General features: G+C 36.1%; 1 protein-coding gene and 1 pseudogene across 6 annotated transcripts in view; both read right to left on the bottom strand.

Moving 5' to 3' along the window:
* SPATA5 (spermatogenesis associated 5) overlaps nt 1-24,949 on the bottom strand; it is a 407,907-nt gene that overhangs the window by 297,870 nt on the left and 85,088 nt on the right. For all 6 annotated transcript variants that reach the window (XR_004055479.1, XM_010362515.2, XM_030925424.1 and 3 more), the window contains exon 11: nt 14,067-14,276. Coding sequence is in view for 5 of the 6 variants with exons in the window: in XM_010362515.2 (XP_010360817.1) it covers nt 14,067-14,276 (210 nt within the window). In the remaining variant the exon portion in view is untranslated. The remainder of the gene's footprint in view (nt 1-14,066; nt 14,277-24,949) is intronic.
* Nucleotides 17,321-19,034, bottom strand: LOC104661756 (annotated as a pseudogene).

Below are 24,949 nucleotides of genomic sequence, written 5' to 3'. Positions count from 1 at the left end.
AAAGCCATATCAACTAAAGAGACCCCGTGAGATCTGTGGCAAGCCTGCACTCAGAGAGTCTCTGTGATGGTAAATATTAAGTGTCAACTTGACTGAACTGAAGGATGCAACATATTTCTGGTTGTGTCTGTGAGGATGTTGCTGGAGAAGATTAGCACTTGGGTCAGTGGACTGTGAGACAAATCCCCACCCTCAATGTGGGTGGGTACCATCCAATCTGCTGCCAGTGTGGCTAGAAAAAGCAGGCGGAAGAAGATGAAATAAGCCAGTTTGCTGAGTCTTCTGGCTTTCATCTTTCTTCCGTGCGGGATGCTTCCTGCCCTTGAATATCAAACTCCAGATTCTTCGCCCTTTGGAGTCTTGGACTTACACCAGCAGTTTGTCATTGGCTCTCAGGCCTTCAGCCACAGACTGAAGGATATACTGTCAGCTTCCCTAATTTAGAGGCTTTGGGACTTGAACTGAGCCACTCCTGGCTTCACTGCTCCTCAGCTTATAGATGGCAAATTTTTGGACTCATATCACCTTGTGATCATATGAGTCAATTCTCCTTAAAAAAACTCCTTTTCATATACACATAATCCTATTAGTTCTGTCTCTCTGGAGAACCCTAATACAGTCTCCTAGTGTTTAGATAGCTGAATTGGTCACAGGCTCAGGAAACACAATACTCAGTTGGCTTAGAATCCTTGGAAGGTCTCTAAAGAAGGACAGGCACAAACAAAGGAAGACTGTGAAGACTAAACTAAATACATAATCCCTCAATGCACAGACAGCCTGCAATTTCACAAGCATCAAGAAGACTCTGGGTAATAAGATCTCAACAAATGGACATGAGGCACCAGAGGCCAACCCTTAAGTGATAGACATATGTGATCTTTCAGACAAGGAATTCAAAATACATGTTTTAAGAAAGCTCAATGGACTTCAAGAGAACAGAGAGAATCAATTCAGAAATGTATCAGGGAAATTTAACAGAGATATTGAAATCATAAACAAAACCAAACAAAAATTCTGGAGCTAGAAAATACAATGAGCAAAATGAAAAATGGAATAGAGAATATCAACAGCAGGATTGATCAAAAGGAAGAAAGAATCAGTGGGCTTGAAGCCCAACTATTTGAAAACACACAGAGAAAAAAGCAAAAAGAATGAAAAGAAATGAACAGTTTATGGGAGCTATGAGACATCATCAAAAGAACAAATATTCAGGTTATTGAAGTTAAAGAAAAAACTGAGAAAGACAAAGGGGTAGAAAGCTTATTCAAAGAAAAACAAAAAACTTTCCAAGGCTTGAAAAGATATAAATATCCACGTACATGAAGGTTAAAGGTCACCAACCAGGCTCAACCTCCCCTCTCCAAAATAAAAACAACCCAAGATTTATAATTAAACTCACACAGATCAAAGATAAAGGATCCTGAAAGCAGAAAAGAAACAAATAACGTATAAGGAAGATCCAATATACCTGGCAGCAGAATTTTCAGTGGGAACCTTAGGGTTGGAGGGAGTGAAATGCTTCAGAGTGCTGAAAGAAAATAAAAAACTTAACGAAGAATAGTGTACCCAGCAAAACTATCCTTCAGAAACAAGATAAAGACTTTCCTAGGCAAAAAAAAAAGCTGAGGAAATGTATCGCTACTAGACCTGTCCTTTTAAAAAAAGACTAATCAGGGTTCTTCAAACCAAAAGAAAAGAATATTATTGTTATACTAATATGATAATCATGGTTCTCAAATCACTTATATCTTTAGTAAAAAGAAAATACAAAACTATTAAAAATAATTACAAGCACAATTTGTTAAGAGACGATATAAAAAAGGCAAGTTGTAAAATCAAAAATTCAAAATGTTGGAGAAGAGGAAGTTAAGGTGTACAAATTTTTGATTTAATTTGTTTCTTATCTTGCCATCAAAGTTAAATTGGTACCAGTTTGAAATAATTAATATTTTTGTAAGACTCAAGGAAATTACAAAGCTAAAAACTGTAATATATACACTAAAAATAAAAAAGGACAAATTAAAACATGCTACCAGAGAAAAATCACTCAGCCACAAAAGAAGACAGTAAGAAAGAAGGAAACAAAAAGAAGAGTTACATAATACCAAAAAAAAGTATCAAAATGGTCAAAGTAAGGCCTTGCCTATCAATATTAAAATTGAATGTAAATAAACGAACTTCTCTACTTAAAAGACCAAGAGTGGCTGAATGGATTAAAAAACAAGACCCTCACACCTGTAATTGCAGCACTTTGAGAGGCTGAGACAGGTGGATCACTAGGTCAAAAGTTCGAGACCAGCCTGACCAACTTGGTGAAACCCCATCTTTACTAAAACAATTAGCCAGGCATGGTGGCAGGTGCCTGTAATCCTAGTCACTCAGAAAGCTGAGGCAGGAGAATCTCTTAAATCCAAGAGGCGGAGGTTGAAGTGAGCCGAGAGTGTGCCACTGCACTCTGGTCTGGGCAACAGAGTGAGAATCCATCTCAAAAAAAAAAAAAAGACTCAACTATGATATGATGCCTAGAAGAAACTCATTTCACCTATAACAGCACATATAGACTAACAGTGAAGGAATGGAAAATGAAATTCCATGCAAATGGAAACCAAAAACTAGCAGGAGTAGCTATATTCATATCAGATAAAACAGACTTTAAGTCACAACTTGTAAAAAGAGACAAAGAAAGTCATTATATAATGATTTATAAAAGGTCAAAGTAGCAAGAAGATATAACAAAACTAAAAACATGCACCCAACAGTGCAGACAGTGGAGCACCCAAATATATAAAGCAAATATTAATAGTTCTACAGGCATTTCTTGCTTTGTACTACAGTGCAAATGATTGTAGTACAAAGCAAGAAATGTCTATTCATAACATAATACAAAGTCAAATAAACAAAACTAGTACTTTTCATTTATATGTGTGGTAAATTAAGTTTTACACAAAGGGGACTGTGCACAAGGAAGTAAGAAAGTGAACACTAAAACAAGGATCAGGGTTCACCCAATGAAACAAGCTTTAGATAAACAGCAAAGTGTGTTTTTGTTGAGGGGTTAGGGGTGGTAACAAATTTTGATGCAGATTTTATTCAGTTTAGAGCAACTGTCTAGGCAAACTGTGGCCTGACAATAATCAGAAAGGAAATTGAGGGGGTCACTGTTTTTACTGCAATTACCATCATGCCAACCATACATTATTGCTGTTGTTCTTACAGCAATTGTCTGCAAAAGTCAAGGATATGGCATAAAATAATAATCCAGCGAAGAGATTTCTTTATTCAGGCAATATAACTCAATGTATATATACTGCTTTTTAATGATCTGGCTTAACTGAAGGAAAGAGGTTAGAGAACCTGGAAAAATGGTCATTGTTCTCTGTAAATGATGAAGACAACCTAGTCATCAATGCTAGAAAGTACAAGATTATGGTCATTTCATGAATTTTTTCTCTGCTGAGTACAATGTCAATATCTCGGTATCAATAGAAAGATTAATATGGTTTATTAATAAATATCCAACATAGAGGTAAACATTCTTGATATTTTGTTTGAAAATGTGAAAATATAGTATAAAGCCTCAACTGATTGAAGGGTCACTCCACTGCCACAGAAAGATGGACTACAGGACCTGTGGATAAGAATGAAACCATGCTTTTTCCTCCAAAACAAAACAAAACAGAAAGAAAAAAATTTAAGACATTTGAAACTCTAACTTGAAAATCTGGCACTGTGAAGAAAATATGCATTGCAATAATTCAAGTCAAGTGTTACTAATAAGGCATAATGAAAAGACTGCAGGGTCCCTAGAAAATACGACTTTCTAAAGAACTATGTACTGATGAATCTTACCTGGATGGCCTGCAAAATGCAACCCAAGTAGCTGAACTCATATGTTGCATTGGTCTCGAGTTTTATGAGAAGTCAGAGCAATTTCATTACCAAGGGAAGTTATTTTCAGCTTGAAGTTTAAGTTGCCAAAAATCACCGTATTTTGGTACAAAGAGTTAAAAAGTCTATATTCAGTTTCAAAGATAAATATTACACTTTACTACTAACAGAAAACTTAAGGAATCATAAGCTGTCATGCCATATTTTTTGCTCCATTTGAGGTCAAACACACATCAATTTCTTAAAAATGAAGAGAGCAGCAATCAGCATGTACTAATTTTGTGGAATCTTTCTATATGCTTATTACGTCTTATCCCTTTTACTGCTGTGCAACAGTTTTCTGAGTTGTATACTGTTACTACAATTTTACAGAAAAAAATATTAAGTGCAAAGAGGTGAAGTAATTTTTCCAAAGTCACACAGCTTAGCAAATGGCAGAACTGGGATACAAGTCTTTCAACTGTTACACTTGACAGAGAAACTGCCCCAAATATTTGGCCACCATCTGCACAAAAGATAACGCAACAGATTAAAGTACAAGTACTATGACTACTCATAGAATATTATTAGCAGAAGGGCTTTAGGAGTCACTTAGTCTAACCTACTCACCTAAAACTGAGGCAAAGTACAAAGAAGGTGAGTAATATGTCAAAAGTCCTAGAGCAAGTTAAATGGCAGAAATAGTGAGAATGTAGAATTGTGGTTTCCAAACCAGTACTCTTTCTAAAAATTATGATGTCCTGTTCTAAGTCCTTAAAAGAGACATGAAATGTCTCAAGATTTTAGATGAAAGTTAATTTGGGGCTAGACAAAGCTGGCTGCTAAAAATAATTTTTAAAATTTAAAACACAAGATTTTACACATTATTAGCAATTCAAATTCAAATGTATTTCTGGTGAGCAGATCACGTGGCAATGGTGAAGTCTAATTCTTTCTTAACAGATGGTAGCATAGGCTAATTGGAAAATAAGAATTTTATTAGTACCCATTATAAACAAGAGACCATTTATATTTAACTACAAAGTTCAGGTATATATAGTATAGTCTGAGTCCCATATTTGCTCGCAAGTTATGTTACTTTTAAAAAATGTATGTTAGTCTTGCCACATATTTTACCTCCTAGATAGCATGTGCTTTACTGATAAGAATGATCAAGAAAAACTGCCATTAATAAGTACAATTAATTGAGTTATTTTTAATAGCATTATTTTTAATATTCCATGGCCAATATTTCAAGTATCCAAGTTTACAAAATAACAAAAATATCATAAACACGTGTGAAAATATTTGTCCAGCTGTTCTATTAATCTAGTGAGAAGTAAACCTGACTTATCTTTTACTGTGCTTCATTATTTTACACCATATCAGTCACAAACTCAAGTATAATATTTACACCTTATGTTCTTACAATTTTGCCCCTTTAATCACTACTGAGTTTTTTTCAGTCCTCCCAAGGGCTTTTTAAATGTGTCTGACACCTGCCTGGTGCTTTTAGCTATTACAATTCAAATGAAGTTTTTATAGGTTCTAAAATGTCTGGGGAAGGCAAGTTAACCTAAGTGTTAACTATGGTTAAACGTTATGGAATATGCTCATAAAAACCCAAACTCACATGAGATAGAATTACATATATGTAATGTGAGTAAAAGAACTTGAAAATTAATAAAAAGTACAGTATCAGCACATACAGAAGGCCATTCTGGGAAAGCACTTCAAAAAGTTTGAAAATAGGTTTTAATTACTAGGCAAGAATGCTGTGGGCAAGTAAAAACCTTAAAATGCAAGAGGGGCTGGCAGGAAAGAGAACAGAATTCGAGCTGTTCCTCTCAAAAAGTATAATACAATCCTTCCCCAAATTCATTCACTCTATTCAGGAAAAAGAAAAATGACACATTTCTTCAGAACTTACATTGCAGGGACCATGCTGGCTACAATTAAGCAAGTTGTAAAATGTGCATTTACACATATATACATGCCCATGAAATCCCCTTCTGTTATTAATGACTAATTTTGTCACTCTCAGTCTCCTTTACTGACTTCCCTGCAGAATCTCAAACACTGGTTTCCAATTTCCATATTTTCATCTCCATTTCCATATTTTCATCTCTCTAAATGATCATCCTCTTGAGCTACAAATCCATACCAACAACTGCCTTTAAGCCATATTCAACATTTTGTCCCAAAGGCATTTCAGATTCAACAGGTATTTTCTCTCTCACCTCCAACCTGTTTCTCCTCTTCTCCCTGGAGTTAGGATATTTCCATCTGCCAGTCATTGACAGTAAAAATTTTTATCACCTTTGACTTATTTTCTTTCTCATTTCTCACATACAATCAACAACCAAGAGCTGTAGATTCTACATGTTACCCGTTTCTTCATATTAGTTGTTGAGTCAAATATCTCCCCCACTAAATTATGAGTTGATACATAATGAGGAGCCTATCTAATATATCTTTGTTTACTATGTACAGTGCCTGACACACAGAGAAGGTGCTTAACACATTTTTGTTATTCCAGTTGTAAAACTTGTATAAATATTTTTTAAAGTGTTACAGACATGACATTGTAATATTTATTTCATCTCTAAATTTCATTCAAAAAGGAATTAAGATGGAAAAAAAAAACTAGTCTCTCTCCATTAGCTAATTTATCCATGAATAAAAAAAATAACAATAAAATTTGCTTATTTTCAAACTTCTTGTAAGTCTAAAATTATTCTCTCTTTCCAAATCTCTCTAGGTCTTCTTAGATTCCAAACGCTAAAGGTTTTGTTATAGTTCTTATTGTCATTTTCTGCTTTTAGATAAATGTTATTTATGGGATATTTTCACATCAAAACATCTTTTTTTATATATCAGCTTTATCAAATGATAAGAGCCCAACTCACATAATTAACATATATATAGTCTTAACATATGATGCCACAACTTTAACATAGTATACTGTACAAATAATGACAAATTTCAGTAAATCTGATCTAACGTCTTCATAACCTTGTAAAACTGACAATGGCACAATAACTATTCCACTTGTCCCAATAATTACAGGTTACTATTAGTTATTCTCCAATAGTCATTCAAACAGGGATAAAACTAAGTATATGTCTTTGTTTAATACAGACATTAATAACTGCCAATTTAAGCAAATAAGGCAGATAATAGAACACTATTTGGTGAAGTCAAGGGAATTTTTAAAGTTAAAACAAAACAAAACTCTAAAGGAAATTAAATGGAAATTCAAAAGGTTTCAGACTCTAGATAAGCCCGAATAATAATAAACCTATAGAAGAAGAATATAGAGTTAGGATCCACAAAAGGCATGAAATGACATAGTTCCTGGTGAGACTAAACTGGAAGCTGCACCCAAGGTGAAAGAAAAATAACTGAAACACTAAGAGAGTTCTTTATAGTGTTGGGGTCTGGGTTTGGGGCCAGAACTAACACACACCTTTATAGGCTTCAACTGAGAAGTGCAGTGAAACAGTCAAGTTCAGGGTAGCCCCAAACCCAGGTTCCCCAGCCAAGTTCCTCTCAGGGCTTTTCCCAGTAACTTTCCACTATCATCATGGGCAGGGGGACTATGAATAGGAGAGGTCATCAAAGCCCTCATCCATGAAATCCACAATCTTCTTCATGATTCTTCTTTGCCTTACTCCATACATCCGTTCACTGCAGTACAGAACTCAGAGTTAGCCTTTTAAACTTTAATTACTTCATCTACAATACGCCCAGATCTATTATACTGACCTCAAAATTTATTTAAATATATATATATTTTTTAGCAAAGTTTAAGATTTACAGAAGAATTGAGCATATAGTACAAACAGTTCCCATATGCCCACCCACCCCAGTACACTGTTTCCCTTATTATTACTATCTCCTATTTGCATGGTATATTTGTTACAATCAGTGAACCCAGATTGATATATTATTATTAAACTAAAGACCACAGTTATTCAGATTTCCTTAGTTTTTCCCTAATGTCCTTTTTTTTTTTCATTCCAGCATCCTACCCAGAATATTGTAAAATTACATTTAGCTATCATGTTTCCTTGGTGGTGACAGTTTCTCAAACTTCCCTGGTTTTTGATAACCTTCAGTTTTGAGGGTACTAGTTAGTGATTTTACAGAATGTCTTTTAACTTGGGTTTGCCTAAAGTTTTTCTCATGGTTGGACATGGGTTACGAACACTCAGGAGGAAGACAACAGAAGTAAAGTGCTATTCTCACCACATCATCTAAGGGTATATATAGTCATTCCTCAGTATCCACAGGAACTGGTTCCAGGACCACTGCGGATACCAAAATGTACACATACTCAAGCCCCGTAGTTAGCCTGCGGAACCTGAGGATACATAGTTAGCCCTCCTTATTTGGGAGTTTCCATATACCACAAGTACTGTATTTTCAATCTGTGTTTGGTTGTGGAACCTACCAAAAAGGAAGGCCAACTGTATTGAAAAAAAAAAAAAGTGCACATAAGTGGACCCACTGAGTTCAAGCCCGTGTTGTTCAAAGCGTCAACTGTACTGTCAACATGACTTATCACTGAAGATGTTAACCTTGATCATCTGGCTGTGGTATGGTTTGTCAGGTTTCACCACTGTACAGTAGCTCTTCGCCTCTCCTCTTTCCATATGAAATTCTTTGGAAAGAAGTCCACACCCAAGGAGTGGGGTGTTATACCCCCCCCCCAAAACTTTTTCATTTGCCTTTTTAAATATAATGCTCTCCAAAGTTTATAATGTACAAATGTTATACTTTTCTGGATGAAAAAAATGAGACTAGGCCGGGCGCGGTGGCTCAAGCCTGTAATCCCAGCACTTTGGGAGGCCGAGACGGGTGGATCACGAGGTCAGGAGATCGAGACCATCCTGGCTAACACAGTGAAACCCCGTCTCTACTAAAAATACAAAAAACTAGCCGGGCGAGGTGGCGGGCGCCTGTAGTCCCAGCTACTCGGGAGGCTGAGGCAGGAGAATGGCGTAAACCCGGGAGGCGGAGCTTGCAGTGAGCTGAGATCCGGCCACTGCACTCCAGTCCGGGCGACAGAGCGAGACTCCGCCTCAAAAAAAAAAAAAAAAAAAATGAGACTTACAGAACTTGCTTAAGGTTGCAAAACTAAAAAGTGCTAAGGTTAGGAAGTAAATCCAAGCTATGTGAATTCCAGCTTAGTGTTCTTTTCATCAGGACTTACTCGATATCAAGGGCACAAATTATATACTAACAGGTAAATTTTAAGCTCTACATTATCCCACTATCAGTCTTTTTCTAGGCACTTCTATTTCATTCAGCAGTTTCCTGTATCTTTGGCCGTGATAACCCTTTCCTATTAACTTCTACTCCTAGACCAAAACCATGTTTTTTTTCTGTTTTCTTTGTCCTAGAGAAACAAAATTATTTTTCAAACCAGTTCCAGAAACATATTAACATCTTTCCACTTCTCTGAACCTACCCTACAGAAACTACTTAAACTACCTTCCCTGGTGACTTTGTGTAATTAATGAAAAAAGCCACTGGACACCAGTTTTATTTTTTAAAAAAACAAAAAGAAAAATGGAAGAGCATATAATACAGTGGTTAAGAGCTCAGACTCGATTCACAAAGTTCTGAGACTAAATTTCAGTGCCATCACCACCACTTAGACCTTGGAAAAGTCACTTAACCTTCTTAAAATCATTATCCTTATTTGTAATCTTAAAGCATTCTGTAATTAAAAGAGGTAGCTATGCAGTTTTCCATGCAAAAATTTAAAAACAGAAGTCTAAAGATGAATTTGGAATTTTAAAATTTCAGATTATCTTGTACCTTTGATAAGAGAATATTAATATATCTAGTTAAATAACAAATAGTAATTACAGATGCTCCTTAATTTACAATGGGGTTATGTCCTGATAAACTCAGCAAAAATTGAAAATATCCTAAGTCATAAAGCATTTAATACACCTAACCTACTGAACATCCATTTTAGCTTAGCCCACCTTAAACATGCTCAGAATGCTTACACTGGCCTACAGTTGGACAAAATCATGTGGCAACACAGTGCATTGTAAAATGTTGGCCATGTACACTCATGATCACATGGCTGACTGGGAGCTGTGGCTCACTGTTACTGCCCAGCATCATGAGGGAGTACTGTACTGCATATCACTAGCTCAGTAAAAGATTAAAATTTGGCCGGGCACAGTGGCTCATACCTGTAATCCCAGCACTTTGGGAGGCCGAGGTGGGTGGATCACAAGGTCAGGAGTTCAAGACCAGTCTGGCCTACATGGTGAAACCCCGTCTCTACTAAAAATACAGAAATTAGCCGGGTGTGGTGGCAGATGCCTGTAATCCCAGCTACTTGGGAGGCTGAGGCAGAGAATTGCTTGAACTCAGGAAGCAGAGGCTGCAGTCAGCCGAGATCATGCCAATGCACTCCAGCCTGGGCAACAGAGACTTTGTCTCAAAAAAAAAAAAAAAAAAGATTAAAATTCGAAGTATGATTTCCACAGAGTGCATATCACTTTCACACCGTTGTAAAGTCAAAAACTTAAGTAAATTCATCTTAAATTGGGGAGCACCTGTACTTTGAATTGTGCACTACTTTGAACAAACCACAGGTTTTTCCAGAAATGAAATCTATTTTATACAATTCCTCTCTGAGACAAGTATAGAGAAGAAAATTTCCCAAAAAGTCAAGGATATACTAAGCTCATTACATTCCTGTATTCACCAGAATAATTTTTTGCTGAAAATCCCTGTCAGAAGCCTAACCACACTTCTTGTAGAATTAGTGACAGTTCTTCATATAGTAAAGAAATGCAGCTATCCCAGGGCAATTAATCTATTGTAGCACTTCAGACAAAAGCAAGAGAGAAGCAGCAGAGAGGAAATTTCAACTGAAAAGTATTTGACATAATCAGCCCAGATAACAAACTAAACTTACACAACATGTCAAAAGTCGCAATCTACACGAAAACACATATATATGCCAGAGGGCATTAAGAGCCCACACAAGCCAAGGTGAAGTCTCCACCCTGAATACAGTACATATCTTTTAATCCCTGTTCAGAAAAGATGCATAGAGGAAGCTAAAATGTTCTTTCATAAACTTAGAGGAATAAGTGTAAATCTATCAAAATATCTTGAAGATTAAAAGTAACTACCATTGTGAAAAGCAATAGGGAGTTTCTCCTTTCAGTCTGTTTAAATACTTGTGTTTCCTAACTGGCTAGAGAATTCTAGTGTATGTCTACTTTTTATTTCAAAATTTCAAACTAACTTGTAACACTTAAATCCTGTAGAAAACAAATACATAGGTTGAAACCAAACATGTAGGTTGAACAAAAGTTGCCAAGTTTTTTAAACAGGAAATTAAAATAAAAGAGAACAGGGCCAGGTGCAATGACTCACGCCTGTAATCCCAGAACTTTGGGAGAGTGAGGCAGGCAAACTGCCTGAGCTCAGGAGTTCGAGACCAGCCTGGGCAACATGGTGAAACCCTGTCTCCACTAAAAATACAAAAAATTAGCCGGGCGTGGTGGTGCATGCCTGTAATTCCAGCTACTCAGGAGGTTGAGGCACAAGAATCTCTTGAACCAGGGAGGTGGGAGTTGTGGTGAGCTGAGATAGTGCTACTGCACTCCAGCCTGGGCTACAGAACAAGACTCTATCTCAAAAAAAAGAGAACAGAATATGAATTCCCAACTTCTTTGGCTCCATTTTCTCATACATAAGCTGTATGGTATTGTTACTTTAAAACTTTCCTCACAAACATTGAATAGATGAAAATAACAGGACCAATGAAAATGCTAGTAGAAGGCAAATTATTTTCATATTCCCAACTTTGTATTTAAAAAAATTTTAAACATATAGGAGAGTTGAATGAATAGTACATGTTGAGTATTCCTAAATCTAAAAATCCAAAATGCTCCAAAATTCAAAACGTTTTGAGCTCCAACATGACAATCAAAGAAAATGCCCACTTTAGCATTTTAGATTTCAAATTTTCAGATTAGGGATGCTCAACTGGGAAGTATAATGCAAATATTTCAAAATGCAAAAAACTTCAAAATCTAAGCACTTCAGGTCTGAAGCATTTTGATAAGGGATATTCAATTTGAAAAATAAAAACCCATCATTCATTAAGTATATCCTCCACACAGATTCAAAACTTGAATAATATTGTCAAACTACACCAAATTCTAAACTGAATAAAAAAACACACTAAATAAAAATTAGTAACTAGGACATGTAATAGTCTCTGAGTTATGAACTCAATTAAGACAATTTGTTAACATCACATGGCTTTTCTGTCTGTGACCTAAAAATCTAATGAAAAAGCTCAAATAAGTGAACGTGTGCCTGGTTATTTTATATAACAGTGTACAAAGTTAAACCTTTCAAAGAATCATTTACGATTTCCTCATAGTGAAAAAAAGACTAAAAGTGAAAATGTCTAAGGTTATGAAATGTTTATGTTCAAAAAAGATAATAAATATATTTCTAAGTAATTCTAGAATAGTCCAGAAAGCAGTCTTGGTAGTACCTAAAATTATTACCTTGGATCACAAAAAAAGTAAGACACCGGTTTGTAAGAAAATAAGTGTGCTCTTAAGAGTCAAGTCTAAAACTTATTTGATGAGGACTTGGCTCACAGGTTCTCAAATAAGTCTTAGATTTTCAGTAGACAAGAAACATTCTAAGACTATGAATATACAATTGTAAAATATACAAGGTAAGAACAGAAAAATGGAGATGACAGTAAAAAGATTAGAAAATGCCAGTAAACAGCCATCCCCATTACCACTTGATAAAAGGACAAGGACCAAGGAGAAATCAAGATGTCCTGGGAAATTTCAAAATCACTCGTTACTTCAACTCTTAAAACTGCAACCTTTGCTGTGTGCAGCAGCTCACTCCTATAATCCCAGAGCTTTGGGAGGCTAAGGTGGGAGGGCTGCTTGAGGCCAGGTGTTTGAGACCAGCCTGGGCAACACAGTGAGACCCTGTCTCCACAAAATGTTAAAAAGTTAGCTGGTGTGATGGCTCACACCTGTAGTCCTAGCTGCTCAGGAGACTGAGGCAGAAGGATAGCTTGAGCCCAGGAATTTGAGGTTACAGTGAGCTATGATCACACCACTATACTTCAGCCTGGGCCACAGAGTGAGACCATGTCTCAAAAAAATAACAACTAAACCTGCAACCTTTAAAACTGTAGTTGTGATTCCCCATAAGTGATCATGCTATAAATGGTCTCTTCCCCCTATATTTACTCTCCAATATCTTCCAGAAAATAAAAAGTATGTTGAAGATACTCTTAAAGAACAAACAGCTTAATCACACCTAAGTATCATTCTATATAAATCTTAAGTAAAACCAAAAGTTGACAAACTACTCTGAAGTTTTATGCTTTCAAACTGCCCATGATTTCAATGTTCTAAGATAGAAAACGCATTCTGTTATGCAAAAAATTCCCTGGTAATATCAAAACAGATGATCGTGTGCCTTTTCTGAAATGAATTGATAGTAAATCTATTTAGGTACATATTTTTGTGATACAATCCACAGAAATGGATTTACGGTTTTATATGTGTGGATTAAGTACCTGGATACATCATAATGCTACATAAAATTAATACCTGGTCCTAAAGTAAGTGTACAACTACATATTATGAAAGATTATCTATCCCAGTTAATGGGAGCAGAGCAATGAACGAATAAAATGTGTGTGTGTGGTTCAGAATAAAAACAATGAACATATACTTTCTGACTGGAAAAGTATTTTTAAAGAATATAGTATACCATAACAAGTGCCTTGTTCATTTGAAAATTGTAGGTATATAAATATTGAATTCGTTATCACGTTTATCTTTAAATCCTGGTTAAGCAAAAGTCTATAATTAAAAATGTAGAAACAAAAAAAAAGATTCACATGGATATAAGAAATATCAGAATCAAGAAACTAAATAAAGTAGTCTTCTCGATGTCTACCATGATTTGCTGATTACATGCACAAATTTATTTCTTATCACTCATCTCCCTATATTATATCGCCATCAATATCAAAAAAAAAAAAAAGAAAGAATCACTGCTCGTTAAGATGCCTTTATTCGTTCTCCTAAAGGTAGGAGTCAGAGGATGGGCATCGGCGGAGGCCAAGAGAGTAGCCACTAAAAAATTTAACATCCTACCTTTATAGCTAGAAAATTCAGTCCACTCTCATTGGCCAAAGCCTTTGCTATCATTGTTTTAGAGCACCCAGGTGGCCCATACAGAAGAACTCCTTTAGGTGGCTGAATACCCATTCGAATGAAAGACTCTGGATGTTTTAAGGGCCATTCCACAGCCTGTTTCAACTTCACTTTGATGCTTTCCAGTCCTCCTATATCTGACCAGGACACCTGAAAAATAGAACATTTTCCAAATGTAAGTTTTGCCAGGACAAACAGAGACCTAAAAAAATAAAACACATCATTAACAGAAGAAGTGCAAAAAAGAATAGAACCATTTAAGAATCAGGAAAATCCTTTAAAAAATTCTAAGCAGTATCAAGAAGTAAATTAGGAGTACATAAAAAGTGAACTGCATATTGTAAAAATACTAAAAAAAATAAAATAAAATTCTGCTTGTAAGTCTCATATAAATAACTGCTTAAATGATTGAACATATCATTAAATCTAAACTTCCAGAAAGATTTAGAAGTTAGTTTTCATCTGTCTGAAAGTGGTTTGAGTCAGTCATCCAAGGTCTCATCTATGTATCTAATTTCTTATACCTCTTTTTTTAGCAAAACTACTTCCAAGCATATTTTTGTAGATCTTTATAGAACACACAATCATTTTTATCTTTGGCATATAAAGTATCTCCAAGGTTTTATTTTTCTCCACTAAGAAATACCCCCAGAACTGCATATGTCTTAAGAATATACGTATACCCATATGTTTATTGCGGCACTATTCACAATAGCAAAGACTTGGAATCAACCCAAATGTCCATCAGTGACAGACTGGATTAAGAAAATGTGGCACATATACACCATGGAATATTATGCAGCCATAAAAAAGGATGAGTTTGCATCCTTTGTAGGGACATGGATGTAGCTGGAAACCATCATTCTTAGCAAACTATCACAAGAACAGAAAACCAAACACCGCATGTTCTCACTCATAGGTGGGAACTGAACAATGACATCACTTGGACTCAGGAAGGGGAACATCACACATCGGGGCCTATCATGGGGAGGGGGGAGGGAGGAGGGATTGCATTGGGAGTTGTACCTGATATAAATGACGAATTGATGGGTGCTGACGAGTTGATGGGTGCAGCACACCAACATGGCACAAGTATACATATGTAACAAACCTGCACGTTATGCACATGTACCCTAGAACTTAAAGTATAAAAAAAAAAAAAAAAAAGAATATACGTGTACCAGAAAATGTACACAAGAAATAGAATAAGGAGACAGGAATCCACACGTTAAAGAACCAACTATAACAACCAGTAACCATGAACAACCACAGTTCAACAGAAAGGATACTAAGTACAATAACAAACAGAAAAGGCCTTTGGGAGTTCCCAGGAAGAAAAGATTACTTCTAGCTGGAAGACAAACCTAAAAGCCAACTCTTGAAGGATAGATGATATTTGGAAATGCGAGAACAGGGAAATGGATACGTACAGGCCAAAAAATGACAGAAGGCTCACAAGGAAAGAAGCATAAAAAGGATAAGAGAAAAAATATTTGAGGGAGGGTAACAAAGAAAAGTTGAAGTCACAGCATAGGACCCTGAAGACCAGATGAAGGAATTCAAGAGAACTCTTCGTACATACTTGGAAGTCTTCGAAGGTTTTTTTAATCTAGAGAGAAATAAGGTCTGAAATGTCCTTCTGTAAGACTTCTCTGACAAGATTCATTAGAGAGATCAATTAATGGCATAAATATCAGAAAAAAAAACCACACCTTGAGCTAGAGTAAACACATGCACATACTGAAAACTCACTGGAAACATACTTCAGAGCTATAGTTGTGGGTGCTGGGAGTAGAAAAAGAAACAGGAAAAACTTAAAGCTACATTTGGAAAGGGGTGGTGAAACAAAATGGAATCAAGGGTAATATTCAGGATTCAGACTCGGACAAACGAGTAATTAAAAGTTACATGAAAAGAAAGAAGGGAACATGTTTGGGAACTAAGCAATATGATACATCAAGTATCAACTGGGACTTGAATACAGTAGAAAAATATGGACTATGTGATGACTAATCAATCCATATGAATGGAAAGATTGGGGCCTGAGTGATGCATTCTCTATCCCTAATTTCTTTACAAGTATGTATAGACCCCATGTTGTAACAAATACTCCACCATAAATATAAACCCTTCTTAACAAAAGTATTTCTTAGGCATGTAAAGTCTCACACATAAAGTATGTTACTCATACTGCTTTATAACATACAGTACAAATTTAAAAAACCACTTTCACACTCTTCAAAATACTGTAGACATCAATTCAATTCTATTGTACAAGTAATCCATAAAACTTAAGCTAGACCAAGCTTGTCCAAACTGCAGCCCAACACAAATTGGTAAAGTTTGTTAAAATATTATGAGGTTTTTTTGCAATTTTTTTAGCTCATCACCTATTGTTCATGCTAGTATATATATTTTTTTTAGTTTAATATGATTTTATTTAAAAATATGTACAACTGAAGGAGGGATCTGATCCTTTGTTAAAAGAAACCAATTTTCACAGTATATATTTGGCCATTTTAGCTTAGTGGCGAATAATAACAGAAAAGGAAGTTTCTGTTCAAATCCTCACTCCAGCACACTCAGCCAGGTGCTTGGCAAGATGACACATTTCCTGGCCTGAAGCTCAGTTGGGAAAAACGTGAAGGATTCCTTAACTCACTGTCTGTGACAAATCCAACTACCTTTTAACTCTTAACAATTGCAAGTATAAAATACTTGAAATTTACGAGATGTTCCATTTAATGGAACAACTCAAATGCTAAAAAATTAGGTCAAGTACTATGCTTTAATACTTTTAAATGTTACTTAAAACTTATTGAGACAAGATATGCAGCACATTCTTGGTATTATAAACTCCTACTGACAACTGCTGCTTCACGGTCAAAAACTTTTAAAAAAGAGAAGAAACCATAAGCATTGGTATACAACAATGTCTGCAGGGAATGTCATGTTTTACGTTTTGTTAACTGAAATTAAACCTGACCAAATAAAAAAAAAAAAAAAAAAAAAAGGTCTAGAAAACTGACACCCATGTCATTTTAAATGATAAGGTAGATTGTTTCCTATGCAGTAAAATGAAGACAACAAAAAAATCCATATAACTTTCAAATCCTCTTAAAAAAAAAAAAGTCCAAGTTATAGTCACTTTCACAAACAAGACATTCATAAACTATGTGGTGGAGAGGTCATATTCAGACAGGTTCTGTACTTGATGTATTACTCAGAGATTCAATAATCAGTCTTGGATCAATCAGCTCTCCCCAAAATACAGTGATCTTGCTCTCCTGCATCACAGCGTACTCCACTACCACGGTTCCATTTTCATTGTGATAAACCAAATCAAATTTCCCAGGTTCTCTCAAGGAAGGTAAGGATGAAAGAATTTCTCTATCTACTTGCTGTATCTCTGGATTGCGGCTTAATATTTTTCCTTGTAATCAGAGACATCAGGAGAGTGTAACTGGACGTTAGTTCCAAAGATTAAATGCAATCTTTTCTCCAATTTGAGGGGCAGCTGCTAACAGCAGTAACAGATTACAGTCCTTCAGGTGTGTCTCTACCAGATTCTGGAAAACAGTAGATGAATTTGTTACCACTTCATTAATTGCTGTTGTCTCTGGTTGTCAGTGCTTCTGTTTACAACACAGGAAACAGGATGCTCTCATCCTCGACCTCTCCCCCACATGCCCCGTCCCCTAGCTGCCTTCCAAGAAAAAAGGTTCTCTCCTCTACCCCATCCTCTTCCTAAACTGGGGAGAGACACATTGGGAGAAGGACCAAGAGCCTGTCTGCCACCATTTAAGCCAGAACGCTTCCATCCAGCAGCACCTGCAGTCTGTGATGACAGCCCAGGGCCTGGACAACCTCTTCCTGCGCTGTCTTTTAGAAACCCACAGCACACTCCGGGGTGCTCGATGACATCAAGCATTGGTCATCTGACTCTGAACCAGAATCTGAACTAGAAGACGATGTTCCAGAGGTCCTGCCCTTGCTGGGCGTTAAGGCTAAAGGCAGGTTTTGTAGCCAGTTTCTCTGCAGTTGTACTTTTGGTAGAGGGTCTTTCCTTTGATAACTCAGTTGGTAATTTCTCTGAGGAATTTCTGGCCTCCAAACTGACTTTGCTGGGACCATCACTGATTGATTCATGACAAGACTCAGACTCCGAGGAGGAACTGGGACTCCCATTTGAGCAAACGCTTATACCACCTTTCCTTTTGGTTTTAACAAGGCTGTTTCTAGCAGAACCTTTTGGAGAACTACATCTCTAATTGGCCCAGTCTTTTACTGCCTGTACTTTAGGAGAGTTGGGATTCCTGGCCTTTTTTCCATATTCAATTTCTCCTTTTTTTTTTTGGTGATTTTCTTTTGGTCTCTTTGTTATCATCACCCGCTGTGCCACAGGTTGCTTTATTTTTTCTCTGTTTTCTTTTTGGCTTAGTCTGATCTGTGACAGCTTTTCGTTCTAGATCCAAGACCTTCTCATTATTGTTACTGTTTTCTTGGCTCTTCCAATGCTTCTTTGAATATTTGTAATCCGGTTCAGTTTCTTCATCCTCCTCTAACTTAAATGTCCGCTTTTATGCTTTTGTAAGTGATAAATGAATACTGTCACCGTTACTGATGACTACAGAATTCTCAGCAACTCCTCTCTCTTCTAATTTAACTCTAAGGCAGTCCTTGTCTCTCACCAGGCGTGCGCTCTCAGTTGCGGGCACGAGCCCCTGCTCCAGTTAGAGGCCTCAGCGGGCCCCAGAACCGACGCCAAAGCACTGGCAGATGAGACTAATGAGATCTGTGATGACTCAGCATCTGTTCAAGTCAACCAAAAGCCAGGAAGGCCGTACAGTGCAGGGTAGCTGCTGACGGGTATTGAAGCCCTAGCCTAACCGGCTCGGAGGCTGCCATCTTGCTCAGAGCCTGTGTTAGTATATTTTATGTGTGGCCCAAGACGATAATTCTTCCAGTGTGGACAAAAGAAGCCAAAAGATTGGACAACTCTGAGCAAGACTGAATTTATATGACTATCAAGGTCTGTGTGGAAAAGGTAAATAATGTATTAAAATATGCAACTCTCAAGATGTTTCTGCATGCCAACTCTCCTAATGACAATGGTGAAGAAAGAGTTAGAACTAAATATTATAGGTATACGATACTCAGTTTCACTTCTGCATTTCATTACTAACTGGTGGAGGAAGTTCCCTCTCTCAATTTAGGAATATCCAACCATAATAAATATATATTCTACAGGCATTTAATTATTACAGAGGTTCCCTCTCCTGGGCTGTTTAGGACTGCTGACTACATTGAGACTTTGTGCTACTGGCACTTAACAGAAAAGATTAAAATAAATTAAATGATCTGACTTATTTTGAAGACAGGAAGAAATACAAGAAAATGCTCAAAGAGGAACATTTCTTTGTGAGATAATCTCTCTGAGACACACTGAAAGAGCTTTCACTTTTTATGGAAGTTCTCTAAAATGTAAATGAAACACATCAATCAAGTGATTCTTATAGTCTATGAAGATCCATGTGTTGGTAGAAGGGCTATCATTAAAGAAGGAGTAGTGGAGTTTAAGAAGAGCAAGGAAGTTGACTTAATGGAAAGTAAACCAGAGTAACTGTAGTTCTACTTATATCTCAGATGGCAACAGTGAGCTATAAATTTAAGATTCTGGCTTCTTGGTGAAGACTGCATGTCATGTAATTAGATATACCTTGTTATCTTCCTAATAGGTAAGAATAAAAACCTTTAAAAGGGAAAAGAAGGTAAAAAAATAAATAAATAAATAAACAGCTCAAAGAGAAAAGAGTCCATTTCAAAAATCATTTAAATTATTTTTTTTAAAAAAAAGCTTAAATAACTAGCTTAGGAAAGGTACTGTTACAATTATGGAATATAAGAGGAAATGGATGATACAAAAAAGAAACGCAAAATCAAACTGTGGGGGTAAAAAGCTCAACTCTCTACTAATCAAAGCCAAAACATCCAAATTAAAATAGTGAAAAGCTATTTTCAGCTTATAATATTAGCAAAGAGTAAAATATGGACTTCTCAAGGCCGGTAATATACAATGAAAGAACACTGTCACTCACTGGTAGAAGAAAACAAATCATAATGTTTATTAAATGTACTTGGCAACATATTTTAGAAGTTCATACACTTTTACCTAGTAATATTACTTCCTAGACATCCTCGCAAAACAGTTCAGGAAATACAAAAAGATTTCTTCTTCAAAGATTCATAGTACAACACTCTGTATGATAGAAAATAACCTAGAAACAACCTCAATGTCAAACATCAAACAACTATTAAATAAATTATAGAACACCTAAAGAATGGACAATCATATAGACGTTAAACAAATTTTAGAAGATTATTTTATATTTTCTGAAAATTTATGTAATAAAAAAGCAGAATATAAAGACTTTAATACATTATAATCCCAATTAAAACACATACACACAGGTCAGGAGTTCAAGACCAGCCTGGCCAACGTGGTGAAAACCAGTCTCTACTAAAAATACAAAAATTAGCCAGGCATAGAGGCGGGCACCTGGAAACTCAGCTACTCAGGAGATTGAGGCAGGAGAATCACTTGAACCAGGAGAAGGTTGCAGTGAGCCGAGATCCCGCCATTGAACTCCAGCCTGAATGCCAAGAGTGAAAGTCTGTCTCAAAAAAAAAAAAAAAAAAAGGCCGGGCGCGGTGGCTCAAGCCTGTAATCCCAGCACTTTGGGAGGCCGAGACGGGCGGATCACGAGGTCAGGAGATCGAGACCATCCTGGCTAACACAGTGAAACCCCGTCTCTACTAAAAATACAAAAAACTAGCCGGGCGAGGGGGCGGGCGCCTGTAGTCCCAGCTACTCGGGAGGCTGAGGCAGGAGAATGGCGTAAACCCGGGAGGCGGAGCTTGCAGTGAGCTGAGATCCGGCCACTGCACTCCAGCCTGGGCGACAGAGCGAGACTCCGTCTCAAAAAAAAAAAAACCCACCACACCACCACCACATACACACATATGCATTTTCAAAAATTGTTATTTTTAAAGTGGTAGGAATGCAAGCGATTTCTATATTTTCCTTAATAATTTTTGGTATTATGAAAAGTTTCTACAGTGAAACTGTATCATATCATTACTTTTATCATTTGACATACATACACGTGTGTGTCTGTGCGCACGCTTGTGTGTATGTATATATAAAAGCATGAGGACAAGAAAGCAGACTAAGATCCTAGAAGCTGTGGTCAAGAAAAAAAGAAAAGTATGATGCAGATGGGGAGTTAAGAAGTTCAGTCAAAAACAAAACAAAACAAAAAAAGCTTTGATGGGTCCCCAACGTTGTCAGGGAACCACCCATTCATCTAGTAGAACTAGGTGACAAAGTTAGAGAAATCACTGCTTCACAAATCTAGGAAATTTTCTTAACCTAAGTTTCCTCAGCCTCCCTGGTTCAACATACGTTTCCTTTGTTATTACAACTATACTTCATTTATTCTTTCCACCTATTATACTGTGGTTAAAATTTACAACTGAAATAAACTCAATCAATTTTAAGAAATGTCTTCTATGTGCAGGATTTGTCTAGAGACTGTAGGGGCACAAAGATGTTTGCAATAATGTCCAAAAAATCTGTAATCTAGAAAGAGAAATAAGAAAAGTATCCTAAAAGAGATAGTCTCTGTCTAAATATATAAAATATCTGTCTTTACACAAATTAATACAAAAACTACTGAAAAACAGCTTTACAATTCTCAAATAAGATAGCGAAGATAGATTTGAAAATTGCATACATGTAAGATGTAAAGTTTTTAGAATATAAAAATAGCAGCAATTCCCACCTTGCTGATTATGAGAATAGCAGATATAAGAAGTATAGCCTATAAGAAATTATAAAGGAGGATGTAAGAATTATCTGTTACCTAAATTGTTAATTTTGGTGAAAATTAACAGGAGTTCAAGACCAGCCTGGCCAACGTGGTGAAAACCAGTCTCTACTAAAAATACAAAAATTAGCCAGGCATAGAGGAGGGCACCTGGAAACTCAGCTACTCAGGAGATTGAGGCAGGAGAATCACTTGAACCAGGAGGAGGTTGCAGTGAGCCGAGATCCCGCCATTGAACTCCAGCCTGACAAATATTAACATTGTAACAAATATTAACATTGTTAATATTTTGGTGTAGGACCTTTTAGCCTTTCCAAATGCAAACACTCCTGTGTGCATGTGTGTGTATGATTTAACTGAGATCCTAACATATTCACAAGTTTACATTCTGATTCCTTTTAACTTCATACTTTTTTGATATAGTAAATATCTTCTAAAATTTAGAACTTGGTAAAAACAAAAATGGTCTTGGGTTCAAATCTCAGACCCACTACTTACTATGTGACTTTGGGTAATTTACTTCAACTTTCTAAACTTTTTCTTCTTCTATAATATGGGGATAATAAACCCTAAGGTCTCAGGATCATTGTGAGAATTAAACAGGAGAGTATATGTTAAATTAATTGTACTTTACCTGGCATGTGGTAAATATTTAATGAATACTAGATACTTTATTTAAATGTCTGAGAGATGATTATAAATAGTTTATATTCTGGAGGACTACTGAAAAAGATAAGTCATTACATTTTTTATTTCATAAGCAACATTTAATTATCTTCACTTCATTTTTTTTTTTGGTCTGATCACTTTAAACCTAAGGCAAACCAATTTTGCATTTTGACTTTAGTACTTGAAAGCCAAATAAATGATTACTCTTTCTATGGCTATGATAATAATTCACAAATAAATATGAATCAGCTTAAACAGCCTGGCCAACATGGCAAAACCCTGTCTCTACTAAATATACCAAAAAAAAAAAAAAAAAAAAAAATTATCCGGGCATGGTGGTACATGCCAGTCATCCCAGCTATTCAAGAGGCTGAGGCAGGAGAATCACTTGAACCTGGGAGGCAGAGGTTGCAGTGAGCCGAGAGCATGCCACTACACTCCAGTCTGGCTGACACAGTGAGACTCCGTCTCAAAAAAAAATCTTATTATTACACAGAAGAGTTCTAAAGGACAGAAAGTCATGGGAAAAGTTAGTCTGTAGAGAAGGATAAACACCACTATGAAATCATAAAATCCTAGAACTAGAAGAGGAATTCTAAAGCTAGCTGCTTCACTATCCTACGTTCAGACAGCATATCATCTTTCAACACCTCTCATCTTACAACAAATACTACTTTACGCTTAAAATTGTTTTTTAATTCAAGATCCTTCTTTTTAAGAACTTACAATATATCATAACTACTGTAAAATTATTCCTACAATCTAGTCTAAATTATTTTTACAATCTAACCTAAATCATTCCTGATAATACTTGCATCCGATTTTATTTTGCCCTAATGAAAACAGTGAACAGCTGCTCACATATGGCTTTATAACTTTTTGAATTAAAAAATTAATTCAAAAGAAATACAAGAACAGCTGTCAAACAAGCACAGAGCAGTGAGATAAATTTCCCAATGAACACGTCCCTGACAAACATCCTATAGTTAGTTCTTCCTAGCCAAACACCCCAAAACAAAATAAAACAACAACTACAACAAAAATTCAAACTGTACACCCATATGAGCCAAGGAAGTTGATGATCAGGTTAAAAATAAATAGAAAAAGAATACTTTTATGGACAAATTCCAAGGGAGCAAAACAAAAAATTAATGAACTGAGCTACAGACATTAGAAGAATTACTATGACAGAGGAATTCCGTAGCTCCAGGGGGACTGACAATGTTTTTATACATCTATGAGTCAAGATCCTCTTACTTGCTCGGTGCTCAGTTTTATATCACCAGGGACAAAAATTCTTTTCAAAGTATTATTTTAGAGAAAATGCCATGAAAAAGAGCACTTTACATTTTGTTTTTTCATGCTAACAACTCCCAATGTAAGGACAAGAAGTCAGGCAGTGGCAATTGTGCTGGCACCTGTTCCAAATTCTCCGTGGGGTCATACACTAACTTTTCAACAATGTTCAAAAGACACATATTTTGTTTAGAAATCATAAATGTACCAAATTATTAAAGATACTACATATTGCAGGAAAAAAAAAAAGTTGAGAAAACCAATCTCCAAGGTCAAGAAGAATTATACATTTCCAAATGCTTCTTTAATAGAGACAAAGCAAGATTAGGAAGTAGTAACTGTTAAAATGTGTTCTTAGACCTAAATGAAAATAAGTGAAAGCCATTAGCTTTATATAGTGAAAAGCAAAAAAAAAAAAAAAAAAAAAAAAAAAAAAAAAAAAAAAATTCCCTTGCTGTAATGTGTCTACATTCTATGAAGATTTTTTTTTTTTTTTTAAAAAAGAAGTCAAAGTTCCAGTTTCATTATGGTGCCATAAGGCAACTATAGGCTCTCTCCTGTTGATCAAAAAGAAAAACATGAGACAAAATACAAAAATCTCTCAAGGACTCTGAAAAGCAATGAAAAGCAGACAACAGACTGTGGAGACAAGTAAAAACGTGAAGAAGTGCTATGTACAGGGTGAGTGGCAGGGGCTGAATATTCAAAGAGGCCTTTGCTTGTCTTTTCTCTCAGCCTTTCCCCTCTTTGTTTTATTTCCATTTTTCATAAGCAAGCTTAGGCTGAAAACATCTAACAATTTCACAGGTGAGAGTACAGGAAGCTAAAAAACTAGATTAGAAAGAATATAAGAAACCATACACCAAAACTGGGCCACTAATTGCTCTTGATTTGTTGGGATTTGTTGCTCTTTAGTAAATAACTTGAGAACCTCATAAGAGGGCCAGATGTTCATAGATGTCATATTTA

This window comes from Rhinopithecus roxellana, chromosome 2, assembly GCF_007565055.1.
Source record: "Rhinopithecus roxellana isolate Shanxi Qingling chromosome 2, ASM756505v1, whole genome shotgun sequence".
In the NCBI taxonomy this organism is placed as follows: Eukaryota; Metazoa; Chordata; class Mammalia; order Primates; family Cercopithecidae; genus Rhinopithecus; species Rhinopithecus roxellana.
This window is presented reverse-complemented; position numbering and strand designations above follow the sequence as displayed.